Raw genomic sequence first — 24,645 nt, 5'->3', positions numbered from 1 at the left:
TATCTGCCTTATGTTCAACTGTCCCAATACTTATGCTCACATCAATGAGTGGGATGAACTCTAAAAGTGCTGTTCTTTTTATTTGGTAAAACGTGTATGTGTTGAAACGGCTAATAATAAAATGTGACATTCTGTAGTTTTGTCTCATATTCATCTTTTAATCATATTTGCAAATGTCTCCACAGCCAACAGAGCAATTTTGTCTTTACTGTTCCAATACTTATGGAGGGCACTGTATATAATTACGAGGTGGGCCGGCCCACATTATACTCCCGGTGCTCTAGATGGCCAGTCCGCCACTGGTAAGGAGAGTCAGATGTTTAAATACTATATGAAATGCTCTGTTATTATATTTAAAATAAATACACTGTTTTATTTAATTTTTGAATTTATTTTATTAAATTTGATCTCATTTCAAATTTAAAAGGGAGGGGTATTCTCATTCTGTAGAGCATTTAATTGGACAAAAATTTGTGTAGTTCAGGATGAGTCATCAGTATTTTTGCACATTTAAATTTTTTATTTTTTTTGTAAAAGATTTCTGCTCAAGAGTTTACTTATTATTTTTTTTAAACAATTAGCATTATACTCAATTAATAGATAACGTCAACACATGCAGTGCTGGAATAAAAACTGTAAAGCCTTTATTTTGTTTTTGTTAAATCATCTAAATCAATCAATCTGGCTGTTTGAAAAATCAAAAATAACTTAATTTTACAAATGTAACAAAATAATCATATTTCAAATAAATGCTCATCAAAGAATCCCGAAAAAAGTATATTAAGCAGCACAACTGTTTTCAGCATTGATAAAATCAGCATATTACAATGACTTCTGAAGAATCATGTGACAATGGCTGCCAGTAAATAAATTACATTTAGTACATTTGGTACAGTGAAAATGTAGGCTAATGTTGAAAAAAACAAAAACAAACAAAACAACTTTTTTTCTTTTTTTGTGTATACAGTATGTATAAAATTAGATTTGAATAATATTTCAACATATTACAATTTTTACTGTCTTAATCAAATAAATGCCTCTGTGAGCATAAGAGACCACTTTCAAAAAAATCTTACCAACCCCAAAATTTTGAACGGTAGTGAAGTGTACATTAATATCATGGCTTATGATTCAATCGATCCTGATGGACAAAATCAAGCCCAATCCCACATTATTGTCCACTGAAAATAAACTTAAATATGTCATATTACGTAAGGTAATTGTGTTGTGAATGCATGTTACTCATGGGTTATAATGTTTTTTTTAGCTCTTTACAAATCATTATGCCTCTGTTGTTTTTGGATAAACACATGTAATGAGCACAATTTAGATCTCAATGATATAGGAATCCTCTCTTCTGACAAGCATGGCCAAGATAACAGCAGGATGACTTTGGGATTATTTTCAGATTCAATAAGAGGTTTAGGCTAAATCCACACTCTGACATGCCTGACATGGTTAACAGGCAGCCAAATAGAGCTTAAGTGATGGAGAAAACAGGACAGAGACCGAGAAAAAAGAGAAAGTGTGTGTATTGGTTCAGTTGAGGAGAAGGCTAGCCTCAGGACTGCCTGTTCAAATGAGTGGTTACACACTAAACAAACACAAGTCTACTTGTAATTTTATCTTCCACGATTTTTCAGATATTATCCCCATGCTGAATTATAAAGGAATCAATTCTATCCTCTAGAGATATTCCACACATTTTGCATGCTATTTACCTGAGTCAGTGTTATTTATGCTCAACATCAGAGCTGCACCCCGTCACACCCCAGCTGACCGTGTTCAAGAACATAAGTCAGAAAAAAAGATGGATTTGTCCATTGATATCAATGCCAATCGATAAAAACACACCAAAAGCGGTATTTTGCCTCAAAATATCATGTCCACATATAGAGGTTGGATAGTACTGTGTGCACCAGTTAGTTTAGATTTTAGAAAAACTAACAGAAATGCTAATAAATAGTATATTACTGCTGTTTCACTTCTGTTAATGCACTGAGCATGGATTCTGAAATCAGGTTTGTTGTGTTTACTCTGAGATTCAGAATTCTGACTTGAGGGGGCATTTCAGTTAAAAGTTCCTACAGAATTTCCAACTTCCCAGTACAAATGGAATATACCCTTTGTAGAACTTGTGATTTATCCAATGGGACATACTTGCAACATAATGTTGTAAAAATGTAAGCAGTTTTTTTACACATTTTAAATATTTTGCACATCTACATTTCTGTTCCGTAGTACATATATTCTAGCGGAAGCGGCACCCATCTCAGTGCATAGCCAGTGATACGATACATATGAAGCAGCATAAAATGTTAGATTGCATTGTGTTCCAAATGCCAAGTTGTTTTCGATCCACACCTTTTGTAAATCGATGCATCATACACATACTAATCTCTGCACCAATAAAACATGCAACACCTTATGTTTTACACATTATATGTAATATCTAATTAAATGAACTTGCACTGCAAAGTTTTCCTCAACATATCTTGATTGCAGAACCCAAACCTAAATGATGGGATATGCTCCAAAGCAGTATTATATGCGTATTTAGTGTGTTTTCAGGGCACTAAGCTTTGGCATTTCTCAGACCTGGGACAGTCTTGTGGACACACATTTCCTGTCACATGCTCTGATGTAGCCAAGACCACACAAGTGTGGGTATCAAGACAGGCCTAGCTTCTGTCCACTTTACAGATCACAGATCATTTTTGCATGTTTTTGGATCCGAAGATGCTGTATTAACTCGGTAGATTTGTAACAGCGCCCTTTTACTGTATAACAGTGAAAACATGGATTGCCAGAACAGCTTGTCAATGGTGGGAAAGCGTGGTCACAAGCAAAGAAAAAAACAAACAAAAAAAACTTGTAAATGGTGGACAAAGCATTAAATTCCACTCTGCATCTGGTAGCCTGTATAAGAAAAATAAAAAAAATAAATCAACTGTGCTTCATTTGAAATCCTTCCGGTAGTATTTAATTTTGTTCTGTGTGGTTATTGTCCACTTAGAAGTGCTCAAGGATAAAACTGCTCTTCAGCGAAACCTGTGGAGGCAAACACTGAAGGACTGCCATGCGATGCCTCCTAAACAGGCGGGTAACAATTAGCAATCGAGAGGAGAAGGTCCTGTTGAGTGTTTCACTTTTGATCTCTCCATGGCAGAGTAACCAGCGTACGATTGAATCCACAGAGATTGTGTGACAATGGTTCCTCTGTGCAGGCTGCACCATGGCAGTTTTATTCTTGTACAATTTTAACCTTGTACCTAAGATGGCGGCGCACACAGTCGCAGCGGCTTCTCTCTCTCCCGACAAATCGGTGTTTTCGTGTTTTTTGTCTTGTAAGTCGCAATGTTTTTGCACATCTTCGTCTCGTCTACCTGTCTTTAAGCGCGCATACAGTCGTGAGTTTCTGCTCGATGTCGGCAGAACCACATTTTTAGAGTTAAACTCCGCGCACGCTGAAGAGCTGCGGGACCTCGGTCTGCTCCGAATGCCTACTCCATCACCGACCCCCACTACTGCATCTCGCCCACAGCGGAGGCGCTACAAGCAGCGTGAGAGGAAGCAGAAGAGGGGTAAGCGCGGAGGTATCCGAGCTAGGCTAGCGGCCAACCCACACAAGCCAGCTATCCCCACCATCGTACTGGCAAACATACGCTCTTTGGACAATAAACTGGACTACATCCGACTACTCCGCTCTACTCAGAGGACTGTAAGAGACTGTTGTGTTTTTGTGTTTACGGAAACATGGCTTAACAACAGCGTACCGGACTGCGCCATACAGCTAAACCAGCTAACATGCTATCGAGCTGACAGAGCTCTCGTCGAGGGAGGTAAGATCCGCGGCGGCGGTCTCTGTGTTTACATCAGTGATGCATGGTGTCGCGACGCTGTTGTGATCTGCAAACACTGCTCACCCCTGGTGGAGTTTATGATTATTAAGTGCCGGCCATTCTATCTACCGAGGGAATATACAGCCATACTGCTCGTTGCTGTATACATCCCTCCCAGCTCCAACAACAACAACAGGAGTGAGGCACTAAATGATCTGTACCAGCACACCAGTGAGCAGCAGACAGCCCACCCAGATGCTTTTCTTATCTTGGCTGGGGATTTTAACCACGCAGACTTAAAGAGTGTGTTCCCAAAAATTCACCAACACATAGACTTTCCAACAAGGGGAAAAAACACTCTGGACTTTGTTTACACAACCCAGGAGCTTACAAGGCCCTCCCCCTCCCCCACCTCGGAGCCTCAGACCACATCACTGTCATGCTAATGCCTGCATACAGACCGCTCGTTAAAGTCACCAAACCAGTTCACAAACAGATTCAAGTGTGGCCGGAAGGGTCGTCAGAGGCACTTCAAGACTGTTTTGACACCACTGACTGGAATATGTTTAAACAGGCTGCCACATACAACAACACTACAGACCTCCAAGAGTACTCAGAGACTGTTACTGCCTACATCTCCAAGTGCATTGATGATGTAACAGTCACAAAGTCCATCACTGTCCGGGCCAACCAGAAGCCGTAGATGACAGGGGAGGTCTACAGACTTCTGAAGGCTCGGAACGCTGCCTTTAGAGCTGGAGATGAGGAGGGCCTGAAGACAGCTAGGGCCAACCTATCCCACGGCATCAAAGAGGCCAAGAGACAGTACTCCAGGAGGATAGCCCATTGTTTCAGCGACAGCAGAGACACGCGGAGCCTGTGGCAGGGGATACAGACCATTACGGATTACAAGCCCCCACCACAGACCTGTGACAACACCATCCCCCTGCTGAAAGAGCTGAATGCCTTCTTTGCTCGCTTTGAGGCACAAAACAGCACCACTGCACAGAAGACTCCACCTCCTCCCGGTGACCAGGTGATGACGCTGTCCCCGGACAGCGTGAGGAGGTCCCTCAGCAGGATCAATTCATGCAAAGCTCCGGGTCCTGACAACATTCCTGGGCGTGTACTGAGAGACTGTGCAGTGGAACTCACTGAGGTCTTCACAGACATCTTCAACATCTCACTAAATCAGGCTGTTGTCCCCACATGCTTCAAAGCTGCCACCATCATTCCAGTCCCTAAGAAGTCATCTCCATCCTGCTTCAATGACTACCGTCCAATAGCACTCACTCCCATCCTCATGAAGTGCTTTGAACGGCTAGTCTTGCACCACATCAAGTCTGCCCCCCCCCCTCCCTGGACCCCTTCCAGTTTGCATATAGGTCCAACCGCTCGACCGATGATGCCATCACCACTGCCCTCCACCCAGCCCTCACACATCTGGAGAAAAAAGACTCATATGTCAGGATGCTGTTCATAGACATCAGTTCAGCATTCAACACAATCATCCCTCAACAGTTCACTCACAAACTGGCCCAGCTGGGGCTCAATACCTCTCTGTGCAACTGGCTGTTGGACTTCCTGACCGGGAGACCTCAAGCAGTACGGGTCGGCAGTAACACATCCAGCACCATCACACTGAACACTGGGGCCCCCCAAGGATGTGTGCTGAGCCCCCTCCTCTTCACTCTGCTGACCCACGACTGCACACCATCACACAACTCCAACATTTTCATTAAGGTTGCGGATGACACTACTGTGGTGGGTCTCATCAGCAACAGAGATGAGAAAAACTACAGGAGCGAGGTGAGCCGCCTGGCCGGGTGGTGCAGTGACAACAATCTCTCTCTGAATGTGAAGAAGACGAAGGAGATTGTTGTTGACTTCAGGAGAGTACACACTCAGCATGCCCCTCTGACCATCAACGGTGCGACTGTGGAGAGAGTGAACAGCACCAAGTTCCTGGGTGTGCACATCACAGAGGACCTCTCCTGGACTAACAACACTGTAGCACTGGCCAAGAAAGTACAGCAGCGAGAGCCCCCACAAGAGCCAGAGCCCCGGCCCCCATCATGTGCACCTTCTACAGAGGCACCATCGAGAGCATCCTAACCAGCTGCATCACTGTGTGTATGGCGCTTGCAACGCATCCTGCCGCAAGTCCCTTCAACGCATAGTGAGAGCAGCTGAGAAGATCGTTGGTGTCTCTCTCCCCTCCCTCCAGGACATTTACAACACCCGTCTCACCCGCAGAGCCCTCCGCATTGCAGGTGATCCCACCCACCCGACACACAGCTTCTTCAGTCTGCTGCCATCAGGGAGGAGACTGCAGAGTCTCCAGGCGAGGACCAGCAGACTGAAGGACAGCTTCAAGCTGAACTCCCTCCTGTCCTTGCCCCCCCTCCCCTCTTTCACCCCCATTTAACACAGCAACACACTAGGAACTCTGACTCTGTGCCCCCCCAGCCCCCCCACACCCATAGGACCCCCCCCCCACCACCGACCAACAAGCTGTGACCTGTACCTGTCACTTGTGCAGCATTGGCTGATCACTACCCATCCAACATTGACTGAAAATTACCTCTTCGGATAGTCTGACAAAAACTATCCGAACAGTCACTTCAACTTGTCACTTTAACAGACTGATAAGCTCTTCTTGCACTACACTCATAACAAAACAAAACAAATCTGCGCAGTTTTGTTTTTGTACATTCAACTGGTTTGCACTCCATCTATTCTGCCATGTGCCTTATGCAGTTTATCTATCTCTCTTTTTTTATTTTTCTACAATGTCCTCAGACTGATCTTTTGCACTACAAATATATCTACACAGTGTTGTTTTTACTTAACTGGCTTTGCACTCTATCTGCCAGGCGCCTTATGCCACTTTATCGATCTAATTCTTATTTTTATATTTGTATAGTTGTATGTACATATGTTTAAACTGTATTTATCTGTATCTGAACGTGTTTAATGTTAACTGTATGCACCAAGGGTCTGAGAGTAACGCAATTTCAATTCTCTGTATGTATGTGCTGTACATGTGGAAGAATTGACAATAAAGCTGACTTGACTTGACTTGATTCTCATTTGTATTCTGCTTTGAGAAGCCCTCTTTGCCGCCAGGTAAGATATCCCTGCCCATTAACAAATGACAGGAGGCGTTAACTTGACTGACATGTTTATTGTTCTCGGGATAGTCCGGCTTAATGAGGCCCATCGGCCCAGGGTGCTGAGATTACGCTGGCATTAGAGGACACGTCCAAAGTGGTTCAGCTGTCCTGAGTCATTTAAACATGCCGACTGCATGCTTGTCCCGCTTGATTCCACTTTACCTCTGGAACTGTTTACCTAGACAATGATAGCTTGTGAATGATTCGTGGTCTCGGCCACTAATCATTACGTGAGGGTTGATACTCCTGTTTGCTCTAATGCTACACCTGATAAAGCACTGCTTTGATGAACTGCACCAATTAACAGACAGAGAGCTGAATTACTCAGACGACATTCTGACTTTCCAAGTGCAAAACAGCTGTCTTTTGCGATTTGTTTGGAAAAATGTGTTGCAAGATTGCTGTAGGCTTACTAGTTGCAAAATTTCTCCAATATGCATTGTTGGTCGATGACCTTACACTTATTTTTTAATAATGCAGTTCATAGATGACTTGATACAATGACTTGAATACACATTTTCTGTGGTGAGCATGCTTTTAATTTATGAGGTAAAATGAATGTTTTTAAAGTACAAAACAACTGTGCTAATATCATAATTAAGAAAAAAAGTCAATATAGAAGGAAATTCTTAGTTTAGCATAGTAACTATTTTTGAGAGAAAAAAATTACCTTAGTTACATCACTGCTTATTATTGTTTTAGGCAAGACCACCTAATCCGAGACCAGGACAATTGTTTGTTGAAACCAAGACTTTGAGGGGTTGAGACCAAGACAAGACCAAGACCAAGGCAGGTCGAGACCGAGTCAAGGCCAAGACCAGACCAGCATTGCTCAAATTCATCTAAAGGATCCACATTTACTGCCTGAGAAATGCCTTATTTTTAATCATTAAAAACAATAATAAGACACTTACAGAGCTGTTAACAATCAAATTAAATCTCCAACAACAAAATTAATCTTTGTACTGCAGTGGTGGCACAGAAGCTGCATCTGAATTGATACAATTACAAATGCATAATGTTGAGAATGTTAAAAAATGTTTACTGAATGTTTTTATAAAGGCAATAGCATTTTTTTTTCAAACAACTCTCTTGCTCTTGTGATATTGCTTATGTCATATAAATACAAATCCGCACTTATACTCTCAAGCACTTTTTTTGCAACATCTTGAATTTTGTGGGTGTATATATTAATTTTGGTGACATTTTGACACAGTCCATTTCTGACCCGGCATAACCGTATAAATCATTTGTTCTCAGCCAGGGCCCGGGGCTGGGGCCCTCTATAGGGCCTCAACAAACTTCCAAGTGGGCCTCAAGAGGACTTAAATTTGTTTAAAATAAAATAATAAAAAAACAACCATTAAAATGAACTAGAACAGGTAAAAATCTGAGATATTTCTTAGTATTTGGTTATTTTTATAATGAATATACATAATTCTAGTCATGCTAATGTAGTGTTTGGACCAATCAGGCACACATTTATTCATTATATTTAATGAATAACCCAGCAAACCCTCTCATTCAACAAACAATCTGTGAGGGTGTAAGGACCCTTCTCCCCCGAAAGAGCACCCTAAAGGACTCAGTTACCAGCGCAACCATCTGATAAAACTGTTTTATTGCTCAAAAGTATGTGAGATGTGACGTGCCGTAAGAACGGACCCGTCTGAAACACACATAATGCCCATACAAACAAACTTTCCTCCTTGTCAGTAATAGACAAACCTTTCTACGGATAAACATGCATCCCAGGACATTGTGTGTATGATTTTAACTACCTTGTATAGTGTCTCTTGCATTGTATTTTGTTTTATGCATGCTTCATGAGAGAAGAACTAGTTAATGTAACCCCACCTATATCGTGTCTCCTACCAAATTAATGCTCATTTGATGACGTAAACTTTGGTGTACCACACCTCGTAGAATGCCATGCGTGTTTGTAATTTAATCAAACTATAGACTGCCAGAGCCATGTTCTCAGACAAAGGGTCATAACCCCCCCCCCAATATTTCCAGCCTCCCGCTTGGAAATTCAGCCTTTCTCATTGGTCAAGCCCATCCTGAGAGGTGTGACTCTTCCCTGACTTTAAAGGGCTCACACACAGGTCCATCCTGCCTCTTCTGCTTAATCTTCCGATTGCTGCCCGCATGGTTGGGCTGATGTCGCGCCCGACGGGCCCCAACATAGAGCCAGGTGTGGTCTCCCCAGCCTGGGGAGATGGCTCTTGATTACTAAGAGTCAAACTAATACCACTGGAGTTCATCTTCACTCAACCCTGGAATTCACCTTCATGGAAATGCCCTCGCTCAGACATTTCTCTCTCCCCGCTCCTGGCAGTCTCTGCATCTTCATCTCTGGATTGCGGCCTGCAGTTCCACAGCGGCCCACAGGGCCAGCAGGTCCCATTTTACACCCAGCCATGTACTTACGTAGAAGAGAGGACTCTCTCAACCCCAACAGAGTCATGAACAACCTCTGAGTTTCAAGAGATTGCAAATTTGGCCATTGAATGGAACCATCCATACCTTCTTCAGAAGCTTCATGAGACTCTCGTTTCACAGCCAAGTCAAATGCAAGTATCGTTCCTTTCAACACACAGAGGGGTTGTTGTAACCTATCGTATACTGTGCTTTGAATTAGAGACTGATGGTTCTTTCAGATGGTCAACTCAGCCTCTTTTCCCTTGTTTCTGTCCGGTTTCATTCACCCAGTCCCACTTACCCATCCCATGTACCATGTATGTGTGATGCGTGTGTGTGTGCATGTTTATGTGTTTTATGAGGACACACATTTTTATAATGACATGAGTATGACAGAGGTATTACAATATGAAGGTGGTTAATGAGGACACTGCCTATGTCCCCGTAATTCTAAAAAACTTTAAAAACATACTAAATGGTGTTTTTTTGAAAATCTAAAAATGCACAAAGTCTCCTGTGAGGGCTAAGTTTAGGTGTAGGGTTGGTGTAGGGCAATAGCACACACAGTTTGTTCAGTATAAAAACCATTACGCCTATGGAGAGTCCCCATAAACCACAAAAACCAACGTGTGTGTGTGTGTGTGTGTGTGTGTGTGTGTGTATGTGTTCGTTTAGTCTAGTTATGTGTTTGTGATTTATTAAAACTTTGTGCACAATACATATGAGTATTTGTTTCTGATTCCCTGCTTGCAACAAAGTCAATTTAACGATTTCGATCTTGTTACATGCTCTGAGTAGTACTGTACCTTAAAAAGGGTATTTCTCTTACCCTAGAAATTATGATTTCTTTGAATTCATAAATAATCAATACTGAGCGTTCACTAGACGACCTGATCAATTGATTGTTCTATAAATTCTGATTTATCAAGCTGATTCTATTAACTTATCCAATATTCTAATTAATTATAAAGAGTTATGATTCATTATTAATATTCTCCCTTGAGCTAAGATTACTACACTAAGCTCTGAAATATTTTGGGTGAGGGGAGGAGGGACTTCAAATAATGTTGTGGGCAATATGGAAAACATAACACGCTTTTGTGAATGGCGGCGGAGACTCACTGGAAGACAAGAAATTGTTGAATAAAGTCATTATTTTTTTGTTTTCTTTGCACACAAATAGCTTCATAAAATTACAGTTAAAATGCTGATCTCACATGGACTAATTTAACGATGTCCTTACTACCTTTCTTGGCCATGAATGTGGTAGTACCCTTGCTGTCTATGCAGGGTCTGAAAGCTCTCAGATGTCATTAAAAAAATCTTAATTTGTGTTCTGAAGATGAACAAAGGTCTGGAATGACATGAGGGTGAGTAATTAATGACAGAATTTTGGGAGATTTAAAACTGATAGCCAAGGGTTTTCGTTTCTTTCAGTTTCACCATATGCTGGGGAAAGAAATGAACCCTCCTTCACGATGTAGTTCGGTTGCAAAGTTTCACTGCCTCTTCCAAGATTAAGGATTGGTTGAAGAGGTCACACATTTGAATGCAACTTCCAAGCATTTAGCATCAGTTTTGTAAATATATTTTCCCATCCTTCCTTTTTAGGTATTTATTATCTGTTTGTTTTCCTGCAGTATTATTATTATATGCTTCAGCACATCAAAACAGATGGTAGTTTTTGATGTTTGTCCAAGAAACCCAGGGAAATATCTGGATACACCGTGTGTTTTCAACTCATTTCTTTTCAACACGTTCCTTTTCTCCTCTTTTAAGACAGTGCTTCTTAATCCTGTCCTGGGAACTCCCAAGCACTGCAGGTTTTGTATTATTATGAGCTGATGGGCTGAATCAGGTGTGTTAAATGAGGGAGACATACAAAATATGCAGTGGTTGGAGGTCCCCAGGACAGGTTTGAGAAGCACTGTTTTAAGAAAACAGTTCATTCTATGGTAATGAATGGTAATGAACGGTAAGTGCATAGCTACTCTCCTGTAATCTTGGGGCAGAGACTCTGTGATTTCGTGGCAAGATCTGGAGTGGAAGTGATTAATGAGCATCTTAATTGGTGCAAGTGTGTCGTCTTAGTGCTTGTGCTTGCCTTCGCTCAACCCTGAACTGTAGTAAACCTTGAGGGTGGCCAGAACACAGGCTTTAGCTGTAACAAAGGTGAAGATAATAATTATTCTTTGTCAGTGAATAACTTTGTGAATGACCTTGATTTGATATAATTAACAAAACCTTTCCTATGCTTAGATTGTAAGTGCAAACATTAAATAAATATATTATGGCTAAACAGAAAAATGTTTTATGAGGATGATTACTGTATAATTATTAAGTCTAATAAATAAATACAATTTTTGTCTTAAAATATATGAAAGGACAATTGTTTAAATATATATTTATATTCACAATAACCATACATTGAGATATATATTGATATCTTGAAATATAAAAATACATAAATAAACCATGCTATCAGTCAAATTCATCTTTTTCCCCTTTTTTAACCAATAAATCATACCACTGCATACAAAAAGAACAATTACAAAAACGGAAGACACTAAAATGCTAACCGTTTTTAGTTCACTGCAGCATCAAAGTACAACAATTTATGAGAATAACAACGTATTTTTACTCCTGTCATATTGTTCTATGTGTACTGTTCATTTTTAAATATCGTCAATGCCAGTATATTGCGCCACCCCTAATTAACATGATACCGATATTTGATTATTTAATTACCACGATTATCATTTTTTTTTTGGTTTTGTTTTGTTATTTGGCCTGGATAGTGAAAGAAAAATGGCCAACATCCAGCGTGTATATGACTATTGATGTTTAAATAGATACCTCACAGAGGTGGTTGAGACGAGAACTTATATACACATGATTGAGGCATTTTAATTGTTATTTTTGATTGCCAGTGTATGTCCCGGGGCTTGAGTTTTATAAAGGTCATTAAACAGAACAGCCTCTTCGGTCTTCTGCTCTGATGTGTCCAGTCACACTGAGAGATAAGCAATTAAACCATGCATTCAGAAATGTTTGTACTCGCTCTCATGTCATTCCAAAGCCATACAGTTTTTGGTACTTTTTTACATGGAACAAAAATATTAGGCTTTTTTTTTTTTTTTTTTAAACTTGAGCTTACAAGCTTGAAAAAGGATGCAAAAACACCAGAAAATATTCTAAAAGCAATCCATACAAATCAGTACACTATATTATAAGTTTTCTGAAGATATACAATAGATTTGAGTGAAGAGCATACTAAAATAGTTGAAAATCTTCCCCTCTAGTGATATGTTAACTACTATCCCTTAAGTGTAAAACTCAGTGCTATTCAGATTAATGCATTTTAAATCTATTAACATGCAATTACATTAAATCTTAACATGCATCTTATCTAAAGTGAAGATTCAGCTTGATTTTGTACACATGGATTATTTTATTGCCAAAGGTGAAAAGCTGTTGACTGTGGTTGTTCTTTTAGAGCTACCAATAGGTAATAAGTATTTACCATTTATGACATGTCACCTGTGTTTAGTGGATCGATTCCACACACTGCAGCCCCATTCCTGTTATAGATTTCCTGTCATTTCAGTGACTGATGTAGAAGGATCTGAATAATTTCCCATTCTTCTGCCTGAATCTTGGAGGACATTACAAACTAATTCAACGCTTTCCTAAATAAGATATGACTCAATTTTTTTTTTTTTATTATTATTTTTTTTTAATAAAACCATTTTCATTCTCTATGCAGCACCATCTAATGCAGAAATGCCAGGAAATGAGAGTGGAATAGTAGTCAGCTGTTCATTTTGAGGTAACGCCGCTGAAGAGATGGCCGACCACACCAACCAGTCGTGCTTTTATTAATCACAAAGCTACTCAGCCGTAGCCACACTTTATCAAGACTTGTCCCCAAACAATATGCAGGCCTTTTTAGCATAGCATTAGGCGGTCAAAAGAGATTACACGTTCTGTGTGCGTCTGCCCGGGTTTGTGCTCGTTTCTCGTGTACGAAAGTGTGTGTACACGCTGCTACTTTGTCAAGTTCTTTTCTCAAGAAGAATAGTTGAACGCTCACATGACAGGAAACAGCAGGTGGTGCTTGTTCGGGAAAATGCAGGCTCAAATTATGGCAACTCACAACATGAAAAATATAGTGTGGAGACCACCTGCTTCTCTCAGCATCAGGACAATGGAAATAGTGATTAATGAATAGTCTTTACTGATTTGGAGGCCTGAAACAAGGACAGAAGTGTTGATGTCATTGTGGTGGGATAGACATTATAAATTGTGTTGCGTGACGTCGCTTTTCTGCAACGCCAACTGGGTCATGTCACCCAACCAAAATGCTCCAGGAGTGGAATTTACTTGATAGAAGATGCAAGCATGGAGGTCCTTAACCACACCGCTGACTGCTCTTAAATTATTAATAAAGAATCCTGTTTTGCAGGCTGCCAATCATCTCATTTAATGGTTGTCAGCTGGAGGTGCATGTAGCACAACGCTGTGAAAATGCCAAGGCGAACACTTTGTATAAATCGTCTAAATTGCTTGAAAATGTCATGGGCTGCTGGAACTCGGATGTTGAATAAAGTTATTTAAAAGAATAAAGGGATATTGTAGCCCCAACTTTCTTATGAGCATCAAAGAGTTCTGAGAAAGGGAGGCCTGGGGCAGCTGTAACATTTTTAACATTTTCCTTCATAATTGACTGCTAGCTGGAAAATCTGGCTGGCATCTTTTGGTATAAGAGACATTTGAAACCGTAGCTGTGAGCCGCAGCCATTAATAGATTCATAATAAGAAAGGCTAGATCATAAAATTTAAATTAATAGAAGTCAGTGTGTTACAGTTGTAAAAGTGATTGCTGGTAATTATATTAACACACTCTATCTGAAATAAGAGCATACCTCGAAGTGATGATGAAATGACGAAATTAATATTGGTGAATATTGACTATATTCAAAAACTAGGTATTTTCATCAAGTAATGGTTACATGATTTGCATTACGTTACACATTTGCATGTGCCTTTGTGTTAATTTTTTTATTAAATCCAAACCACCATAATTAGTACTTTTGACTTTTGCTCATAATTGTCTTTTGTTGTTGTTATTTATTTATTTATTATTATTATTATAACCAAATTTATGGTATTTACTAGTTGCTATATCAACACTACATATAGAGAAAAAAGTGTGCCAGAACTCAAAAGCCTTTTGACGATATTTTACCATGGTAAAAGTAAAATTCTGGCTGAATTCTTCATCTCAGTTTTTAGTATTCATTTAAAACTGGACAAATCTGCTATTATTTTAATCTCCAATCTGTTATTTATCAGTTTAAATAAATTAATCTAAATTAATGCTTTGCTGATTAGCAGAAGACAAACTGGATTTAATTTCCAGTCTCGCAGATGGGGAACGTTTTAACACTGCGTTACAATGTGCCCTGCTATTATTAGAACTATGCTATTCTATGACATTAGCGATGTAATTTATACTATTTAGGCTACTTTTATGGATTTTATTGAGAAACCACAAGAAACAGGTGAAAAAGACTGTCAATATTTAATGTTCAGAAATTACAATTTGCTCTTACTATTACTATACTTTTTTAAATTGTGTATAAAAAATTATACTCTGAACCCCATGTGGATTTATACAAACAGAAATTCAAAAAGTGTTCAGTTGTGCCCTGCGCTCCCCTACTGCTCCAGTTTTGAATAGTCATCACAATGACGTTCCCATCACACATTAAAAAAACAAACAAACAAAGAAAAAATATATTTTTAAATATTTTCATTTTATCTTGCGCTTTAACAATTATTACATCCACTTCTGGCTCTCATTTATTTATTTATTATAGGTTCAGAATAAGACTGCTTATTATAAACAAATGATTATGATTGTTTGAAGAATGTTCTGCAAATCATCTTTGTATACTTTCTTCCATTGCAGTGCCATCGTTCTGGGGGCTTGTAAATTCTGCATGGAATCTGTGTTCTGTGGGGAAGAGACAGTCTCCAGTCAACATTGAGACGAGCCATATGATATTTGATCCCTTCTTGACACCACTGAGGCTCAACACTGGCGGACGAAAGGTAAACCATGTCTTATGTGATGTCAGCATGGCTACAGTATCAGTGCGGTGAGCTGCCTGGGAAAAATAAACATTGTTTCTTGTGTCAAAGTGCTATGACCAACTGTGAAAATGCTACTTCACTGGAAAAAAATGCATCTAGGTCAGTGGTTATGCTAGATTCAGAACGGATAGGAAAGTAAACTATGGTGCTTAGTTTGAATTATTATTTTTCCACTGCTGTTTTTACCTTAACTGATATCCTGCCACATGCCATGCTACACTCCAACAGCATTTTTATTATTATGCATGCAGCTTTGACCTCATATCATTCAAGATGGTTTGTCACACTGCAGGACGGTTTACAATTAACTAGTTATAGATACATTGGAAGAAACAAGAAGCCGTTTTGACTCAGAAATTGCTAGTAAATTTCACAGGCATTTACAACTACACACTTTGAATTAAACATGCCGATATTTATATAAATTTTGTTTGTAAAAAAATCCATGCGCACATTATGCATCAACTAACCACATAAAAGTGCCATCATTTGTTTGTCAATAGAGAGAGGATGGTATGTTTTGCATATTAATAAATCCTCTCTTCAAATGCATCAGCAGTGGGTAACTGAGGTTGTGCATGTGGCGGCACTAGAGGCAGAGATTCATACTCATACAGATCAATCAGTGACTAGAGAAAGGAAGGAGAATAATCCACTGCATGGTAATTTGGCCAAAGCACTCTTGACATGCCAAGTCTTATGAAATAACTTGTTGCATTCATTAAATTTAATTAGTAATTTAAAAGAATAGCAATTCACACTGAAACAATTTCATGAAAGGGATTTGTCCTAAACTAAAAAAAAAAAGGGTTAATTGCTGATTTTAGTGGCACATTTAAAGCCATTTACTAGATTTTTGCTGGATGGCATGGGTTGAACAGTTTAGATCTTTTTTTTTTTTTTTGAGATCGTTTCAGATAGCCCCTGTCCTCTGATTTCCTGCAACATGTTAGGCAATTTTTTTTCCACAGGGATATTTTGGTTTCAGTTGTACTGGACTGTTGAGTGTGTCTGAATTCACACCATATGTGTTTGAGTTCTGTCAGAGTGGAGTTTTCATTGCCAGTCTCTCCACAGCATGATAAATAGACTAATGAATAGTTAAAGAAAATTAAAATGACCTCAGAATAGAAAACCAATTAATCAAGCGCAGACATGCATCAAGGTTATGTGCTTTAGATTGAGGGAATCACAGTTATTAAATTGTCTGTATTAATTGAATATTTGCTCTGCTGTAGATGAGCTGCAATTACTTGAAGAGCTTTTAATGAATTTAATCGCTCTGACAAGGGAGGAAGATGACAGTATCGTGTCCCTTATTGAAGTCTCCAATCAGCAAAGTGGAGAATTTGAGACATGAATATGAAAAGATGCCACATGGAAATATTTTCTCCCAGCATCATTAGCTTTAGGGCGCAGTAGATATGAGATGGGGACTAATTACAGAAACGAATCAGGCCACATGCCGTTTAGCATAGCATAGATGTGCTGTAGAACATAGTACATTGTCTCGCTATGTGGCACCTTCCTTTGTCAGCGTTGGTAAAACAAGACAGAATCCCGCCCAGAGACAAACAATGACAGATGCAATCTGCACACAGATTTTATTCAGTTATATGAATATCATATTAGATTACTTACGGAGTCAGTCTTGTCATTGCGATTTCATTAGCTTGGGTAGTTGCTAGTGTGAGATACATTCTCTGTATAAACTGATGGCTTCACTTCGGCTATCAGTCAGCTTAAACAGGCCGATGTTTGAACTTAGGGACAACACGACTCTCGTGCAGATCACACGCATAAGGTACACACCAAAAGAGACTCACCGTGATAAATGTAAATGAACACCAGATTTCTTGTTTTTCTTTTCTTTTTCTCTCAAATGACTTATTCTTGAGCGGAACCTCTGTAAATCTGTTACTGATAGTAATGCTAATGTAGAGTCAGCCGGTCATTATCATCTGATTATACAGGAGTGATCAAGACCTTAGTGCAAAGCATGGGATGTTTTGATCTCCCTGTTGGGGTTTGTTTTGCAGTTAGAATTGGATGACTGTATATTATTCAAAATTTTATATAGCTGAATACATGGGCATGGAAAATTTATTTGAGTTAAAACAGGCCAGGGTTTCCCAAGGGTTTGTGAGGGAACTGCAGGGGATTTGTGAGTAAAAGAAAATCTTAAGAAAATCATAAAAAAAGTAAAAATCAAGTAAATAATTAGTACTGCACAATTAATTGAAATAAACAGATATGGCTGTGATTTTTTTTTATTTATTTTTTTTATGATTTTTTTATTATTATGATTTTTTTTTAATATAATTAGTTAAACGTTAGTTATAACCAGAGTTATAAAATATATAAAACCTTGTTATAATGTAAAAACCTTAAATCTTTATTGTTATTATTATTATTATATTGTTATTATTATTTTATGATTAGTGAAAAATAATATAAAGCTATTTATTAATATTATTTGTAGTAGTAGTAACAGTAGTATTAAAATTTATAATTTTATAATTAGTGAAAACTAGTGTTAAAAAAACTTTTTTAAAAATTAGTATTTACAAAACTATTATTATTCAAAATTGTAACTGTATAATTCAAATATTTTTTTAAACTTATTATTATTATTATTTGAAGGTGCTGTCAAATTATTGGAATATTAACTTAAAATCTAGAGGGGTACTTTAAGAAAATATTTTGGGTCAATAATGTTTATATTTCAAAAAGTGTGTGAATCTCTGAACTGAAATATTAATTGGAATAATGTATAGAAATTTAGAATTTTTATAACTTTTTAAGGAATTAAAGGAATAGTTTATCCAAAAATTAAATGTTGTTTTGTTTTTGTTTTTGCTTTGCTTTTTTGTTTTTTGCATATAAAGACAGTGAGGCCCCATGTTGTTTGAACCTCAGTGTTCTACAAAATATCTGTTCCACAGAAGAAAATCATAGCGGCCGCCGTTTAAAATATCAGATTGCTCAGTGGAGCCATGTAATAAGAGGTGATGGCAGTGTCAGTTAGATATAATATTCTGTTCGTTTGAGTTCAAAAATCAGTGATGTCATTTTTCCTGTAATCTGGCCAGCGGGAGAAGGAGATTGAAACAGTTTAACATGCAAGATGCATGTTTGCCAGATGGGGAGTTCTGCTGCCACAGGGCGAGAACGCTCCTCTAGCAGCACTGAATCAGTATAATTACACTGGGAACACGGTGGAACGAGAAACATGGAGCCATGGGATGACATCTGTAGTGATCTGTGGGAACACACTGTTGGGGGTGTCCTATTACATATTCAGCTCCCTAGCTTTCGTTTCTCACACATGTGACTTCCATGTTGGCTTTGTACCTGAATGTTTTAGCTCTTTTCACTGTTTGTTGCAAATGTTTGCACTCGCATACTAAATCGTTTCTGTACCTTTGCTGCTAGCGGTTTATATTTCATGAACTGCGAATCCCATGCCAAGTCGCTCCTAGACAGGAATTTACATCCGTTGTAATTCTGCAACACTGCAGAACATGCTGCTTACAGGCATGACTGCTTCATTTCCTTCGCGAACTTCTCGTGTTGGCAAACCCTGGGGAACATTAGCATAAAATATGGAGTCAAATATTTTTGAATAAAAGTGCAAATGTAAAATATTTATTAGAGAAAGCGTTTGCAAAAGATGCCTCAACATACACGTGCGCACATAAAGCTCAACTATGTTTTTCATGGTGAATGTAATAAACCACAAAGGACACAGATGTTTACTGCTGAGGGTGAAACGCCTTGTGATTATGAGAATGGATTTAGTTATGCAAATTACTGATTCAAATTAATTAGATTCAAGTTTGTGTTGGCTGAACCTGCTAAGCTGTCACAGTATACAAAGCAGTTTGCGCATGAATATCTCAAAGACTGCAATTATGTCTGTCTCGCCGCGGCCTCTTGCTTGTCAAGGCGCTGGATTTAATTACTGCTGGATCGCGAGAGCTCGAAGGCCTGATTCCGAATCGGAATACGCAACCTAAGCCGGGGTTCGTGGCTCGTCCATCTGTGTGGGTGTATAAATTTGAATCATAAACATGGAGCTAAAAAGGATTAGGAAATAATTAGATTCAATAACTTGTGTCCATAGGAAGGAGTGTTTGTAGGGTCCAGGGGTTGCGAGGCAATCTCACTGTAGCATGAGTCGCAGGAAAATGGGTCACACAGAAAGAGGAAATGGATCAGCAGTCTCCTGTCCTCTATTCTCAGATCAAAGCCTGAGTGCTCCACCACAGCAGAGATGCTGAGTGCGCCTTCATGTTTGTGCAGTTCAGATCCTAATCCAACATTACGATAGCAGGGTTTTATTGAAATCTTCAGATCACTTTGTGGTTTTCGTTGTACCAAATAAGAACTACTGGGTGAAATCAATTGAATCTCAGTTTCAAAAGACTACATTGGAATGATTTTCTTTTTATTAAAAACAATCAATTGTATTAAAGTTATTTATATAAAATAATGTTTAAAAAAATTTGTTTTGGTGTTTTATTTTGTCTAGTCTTGTTTTTGTTTTGTCTGGTTTTGTCCTTTCTTGTTCAGTTTTGTTTGGTATGGTTTTGTGTTTTATGTTTTGCTTTCTTTTTTCGTTTGGGCTGTTTGTTTTGGTTTTGTTTTGAGTTTTCCGTTTTTGTTTGTTCACTGTATAAAACCTACATACATGTATTCTATGTTAACATCCTGCCTGTAACCTCTGATTTAGACTGACTGATTGAACTGATTTAGAGCACTCTACAGGATACTCAGCTGTCGATGTGCCTTTTTATTGATATTTTTTAGCATTAAATCATTTATATTCCTAATCCGTATTCAACTCTCTTTATCTGCTGTTTTTACTTCTTTTTGGAACAGGTTTCGTTAGTGTGCCTATCATTAGGTTTTGCGACAGAGCTAATGTTTGAACTAGTGTGGTAGTGTAGTATGGAGATCAGGGCGGTTGATTTCTAAAGGTATTGCTCTTTAAATGCACATGACTATGAAAGATGCATGACCATCCTCCCCCAGTAACACCTACATTTATTCTCTTACAGTCTTCTGTAAATGCTATATGCATTGCCTTAGCGGCAGATTCACTAAAAGAATTATGCAACTCATGTAACAGCACAAACGCATACAAAAATCAGTGCTCAGTACAATTTGCATGCCGCCAAGTCCTGGTTCGGAGTACTTTGTTGTGGAGGATGTGGCAGACTATAGTGTTCTGGCATACTTTGCTTAAACAGTATGAATCAACCACAACTAAACTTATCAGAGACTAAGACTATACATGATCATAAAAACTTGGAATAGATATGTAAACAAGCTGTGGACAGCCTACTGTGCAAATCCTAAATCCTTCATCTCGCGGATAATCTAGTTAAGACCTCCTCCTTGATCTTGTTTTAAAGACGCTAAGTCATTAAGTTAGGCTGCACAATTCTTGCTAAAGTTTTTCTCCATGGGAATTGAGATTACGATTCTCATTTTTTCAACCAAAATGTATTGCACTCAAGTACAACCCAACCCCCCCCCCCCCCCCCCCCCAAAAAAAAAAAAAAACCACAGGACATTCAGTATAATAAAGTGCTGGAGTAAGAAATAGAACTTATCTTAAGTAACTTATCTCTTTTCTTTATTTTAGACCCCTTAAAGTGAATCATTTTAAAGCTTTAAGTTGTTGAACATAAGAGAACATTAACAATAATAAATAAAAATATTCACATTCACACGGGGCGTCGGCGTCATTTACTTTGAATGGAGTGGCGTCAAGCGTTGCCGAACTGAATTGTGGGTCCCTCGCGTCGCTTCACTGGCGTTGCACGCGGCAGAAGTTGAAAACTTTTCAACTTTTCAAGCGCCAACGCAGGCGACAGCCAATCAGATCGCCTTATGCAAATACCCTAGCGCAGACGCTAGCCAATCCCGTTCATGCAGCACCAGAAAAGTATGTGATTGGCTGTTATCACTATGACGGCGCGTCAACACTATGGTCAGCACCAGAGCCGTTGAGAAACAGAGTTGCGACACTCCCATAGGCTTCCATAGGAACTTAGGAATGCAGAAGTAAAGCGTGTCATGGAGCAGCCAATAGTTCCAAACAACCGATAGTTTCAGCATTGAAGCCCATTCATTTCAGTGCTTCTCAAGCACAGTCGCCAGAAATTTGAGGAAATTACAGCATTTTTTGCCATTTTAACACATTAGTTTATCTCTCGGAAATCTGACCAGTAGTTGTATTTTATGAAACGCGTTATAGTTAATGTTTATTTTTGGATAATAGGCAGTATATGCTATATTTGCAGTTAGATAACGTGAGAAACACCTTAATAGCAATCATAGCCAAATGCTAGTTGATGCTAGTTGTTTTACATCTTTCTGTAATCTTTCTCTCCCTGAAGGAAGTTGAATTAACCCCATTTATTTCAGTATCTTTGGAGCATTTTCACTGGTAAGTTGATGAAATAACTGCTTTTTAAAATATTTTAACGCCTTAGCTGACCTGTTCTTGAATAGTAATTAATAGTGGTATTTTCATGTCGTCAGGTTTAATAATGTTTATTGTTAGATAATAGCTAGTGAGACTATTAGATTTTTATTATATTATTATAGATACACTAGCTACAATAACTAAACTAGTTATCATAACTGTATTAAAATGTGAATAATAGATGACCATAGATGAAGAAATATATATTAATACAATAACACATTTTGCATACTAATTAGATTTCTTATACTCTTTAAATAAGCATAATTTATTTCATCATTAGTCTGCACATCCACAGGAATAAGTGTAACACAAAAACACAAAAAGTCACGCCTCAAGTCTCCAATCTTTATTAAGCAGTTTACACTATTTATACTTTGTATACAAAGAAATGTTAACCGCCTTATCCTGTGTGTTGCATTGTACTATGTTTTTACTCCTCCATAGTTAAACAAGAAAAACCCATTAATATTATTTCCATTAAACTCCACAGACAAACGTTGTTACTTTGTTGTTGTCTGACCCGATTAATCCCATTCAAACATATGGACACCGCGGAGTTGTCTGGAACTATTGAGAGCTCCATGAACCACGTGACCGCGCGGCGGCAAGATCAAAGCGTGTCGCAACTCTGTTTCTCAGCGGCTCTGGTCAGCACCAAGCTGCAGACACGCCCTCCGTCAAGCGTTGATGCTGACGCCCCGTTGAAGCAGCGCTGCGCAGAATGATCACCGTATGACATCAAAGTACCGCAAGAGCGATTTGAATGCATAGGATCCGACTGCTTTCTTACCGCTCTCGTGGTACTTTGATGTCATACGGTGATCATTCTGCGAACGCGCCTATTGACTCCGTTTAGGTCTGCCGCCTTGTTACACGTCACGTGAGTGACAGCGGAACGTGGCCAATGAGGGAGAGGAGAAAAGTGATCGAGATTTATGATTGATTGGTGAATTAATAGTGTTTTGTTACTGTGTGAGTGTGACCAATAACGCGTGAATGCAGCATGATCTGAATGCAGGGAAATAGCATTCAATACCCTGAATGGGGGAAGTCGTGGCCTAATGGTTAGAGAGTCGGACTTGTAATCGAAAGGTTGCGGGTTCGAGTCCCCGGCCGGCAGGGATTGTAGGTGGGGGGAGTGAATGTACAGCGCTCTCTCAATACCACGACTGAGGTGCCCTTGAGCAAGGCACCGAACCCCCAACTGCTCCCCGGGCGCTGCAGCATGGCTGCCCACTGCCCCGGGTGTGTGTTCACAGTGTGTGTGTGTGTGTGCATTTGTTCACTACTCACTGCTGTGTGTGTGCACTTGGATGGGTTAAACGCAGAGCACCAATTTCGAGTATGGGTCACCATACTTGACAATACGTCACGACTTTACTTTTTTTACTTTACACGGAAGTGAATCGCCGTCATTTAGAAATGAGATCGCATTTAAGTATGAATCGAGATCGTGATTTTTTTTCGATTAATCGTGCAGCCCTATCATTAAGAACTAAACATTGGGTAACATCAGCAGTACCGTATGCGGTCTGATTGTTCATTATACCTGGTCTTTAAAACACAATATAGAGTGTTTAGACAATTAACCTCTTACATGTCTTAATGCTCTTACATGGTTATACATTTTACAACAGGGCATGTCGATATATTGATTTTTCTGGTGATCTTGAATATTGTAATTTTTATGTACTACTTTTTTGGCCATTAAGTTTCCTAAAGACCAGGTTATAATTAGAGTAGTAGCAATTAAGATGTTTTAAACGCCTCTTGCATTTAAAATCATTTAGCCAAAACTGCTTTAGGGTTGGTTAGTTTGGTTAATTTCCATATACAGTATCGATTCAAACGGTCATTTCAGTGAATTGATTTATAACTGATTCAGTGTTTCCTTTTTGATATAAATGCTAAAAAAAAAGGTAATATGTAAATAAGCATTGCTGGTTTTATGCTTTGATATATTGGTGCATATAAATGATTCTTCGTTAAAAATGTGTGGAAAACATAATTATCAAGATACTGAATATTTTGTCAAGAAGTTTTTGTGCAGTATAGTTCTTCCCTAATTCACAATCATCATCTTTGCATGCTGAACACAACTGACCCAATTTAAAAAAAAAATTGATAGTTGAAATGTGTTTAATGATTGTTATGAAACTGGACTGGTGTTGTCAATCTTACATCATGTAATATCATCAGACTGACACAGAACTGCAGCAGCAAAATTCTGCTTCGTAATCTGCTAGCTACTCTCATTCGGGGCTGTATTTTTTTTTTCTGACTAGCTCTTTGGCAATTTATAATAGACATGGTAGCTGCTATAGACTAGCCATCAGATGTGATCAGCAGGGAAATGTAACATATGTTTTGCATGTTTATGTTTGCTAACAGTCATAACCGATAGTGACAAGGGTAGTGCAGTTAAGATGTGAGTCAGTGGAGGGAATAGCGTGTTTTCACATTGACGCCACACTGTAAAAAATCCAACTTTCGAAAAGTTCTACTAACCAATGTAAAAAAGTAGCCTGAACAAAGAATTTTT

The 24,645-nt window shown here is 38.8% G+C and overlaps 1 protein-coding gene across 2 annotated transcripts in view; it reads left to right on the top strand.

Annotated features, from left to right (window-relative positions):
• Nucleotides 1-24,645, top strand: part of LOC306852647 (carbonic anhydrase-related protein 10-like) — a 196,152-nt gene that overhangs the window by 83,437 nt on the left and 88,070 nt on the right. For both annotated transcript variants that reach the window (XM_079389647.1, XM_079389648.1), the window contains one exon: nucleotides 15,417-15,559. In XM_079389647.1, the coding sequence (XP_079245773.1) occupies nucleotides 15,417-15,559 (143 nt within the window). The remainder of the gene's footprint in view (nucleotides 1-15,416; nucleotides 15,560-24,645) is intronic.

The sequence above is a fragment of the Barbus barbus genome (assembly GCF_936440315.1).
Source record: "Barbus barbus genome assembly, chromosome: 32".
NCBI classification, from domain to species: Eukaryota; Metazoa; Chordata; class Actinopteri; order Cypriniformes; family Cyprinidae; genus Barbus; species Barbus barbus.
This window is presented reverse-complemented; position numbering and strand designations above follow the sequence as displayed.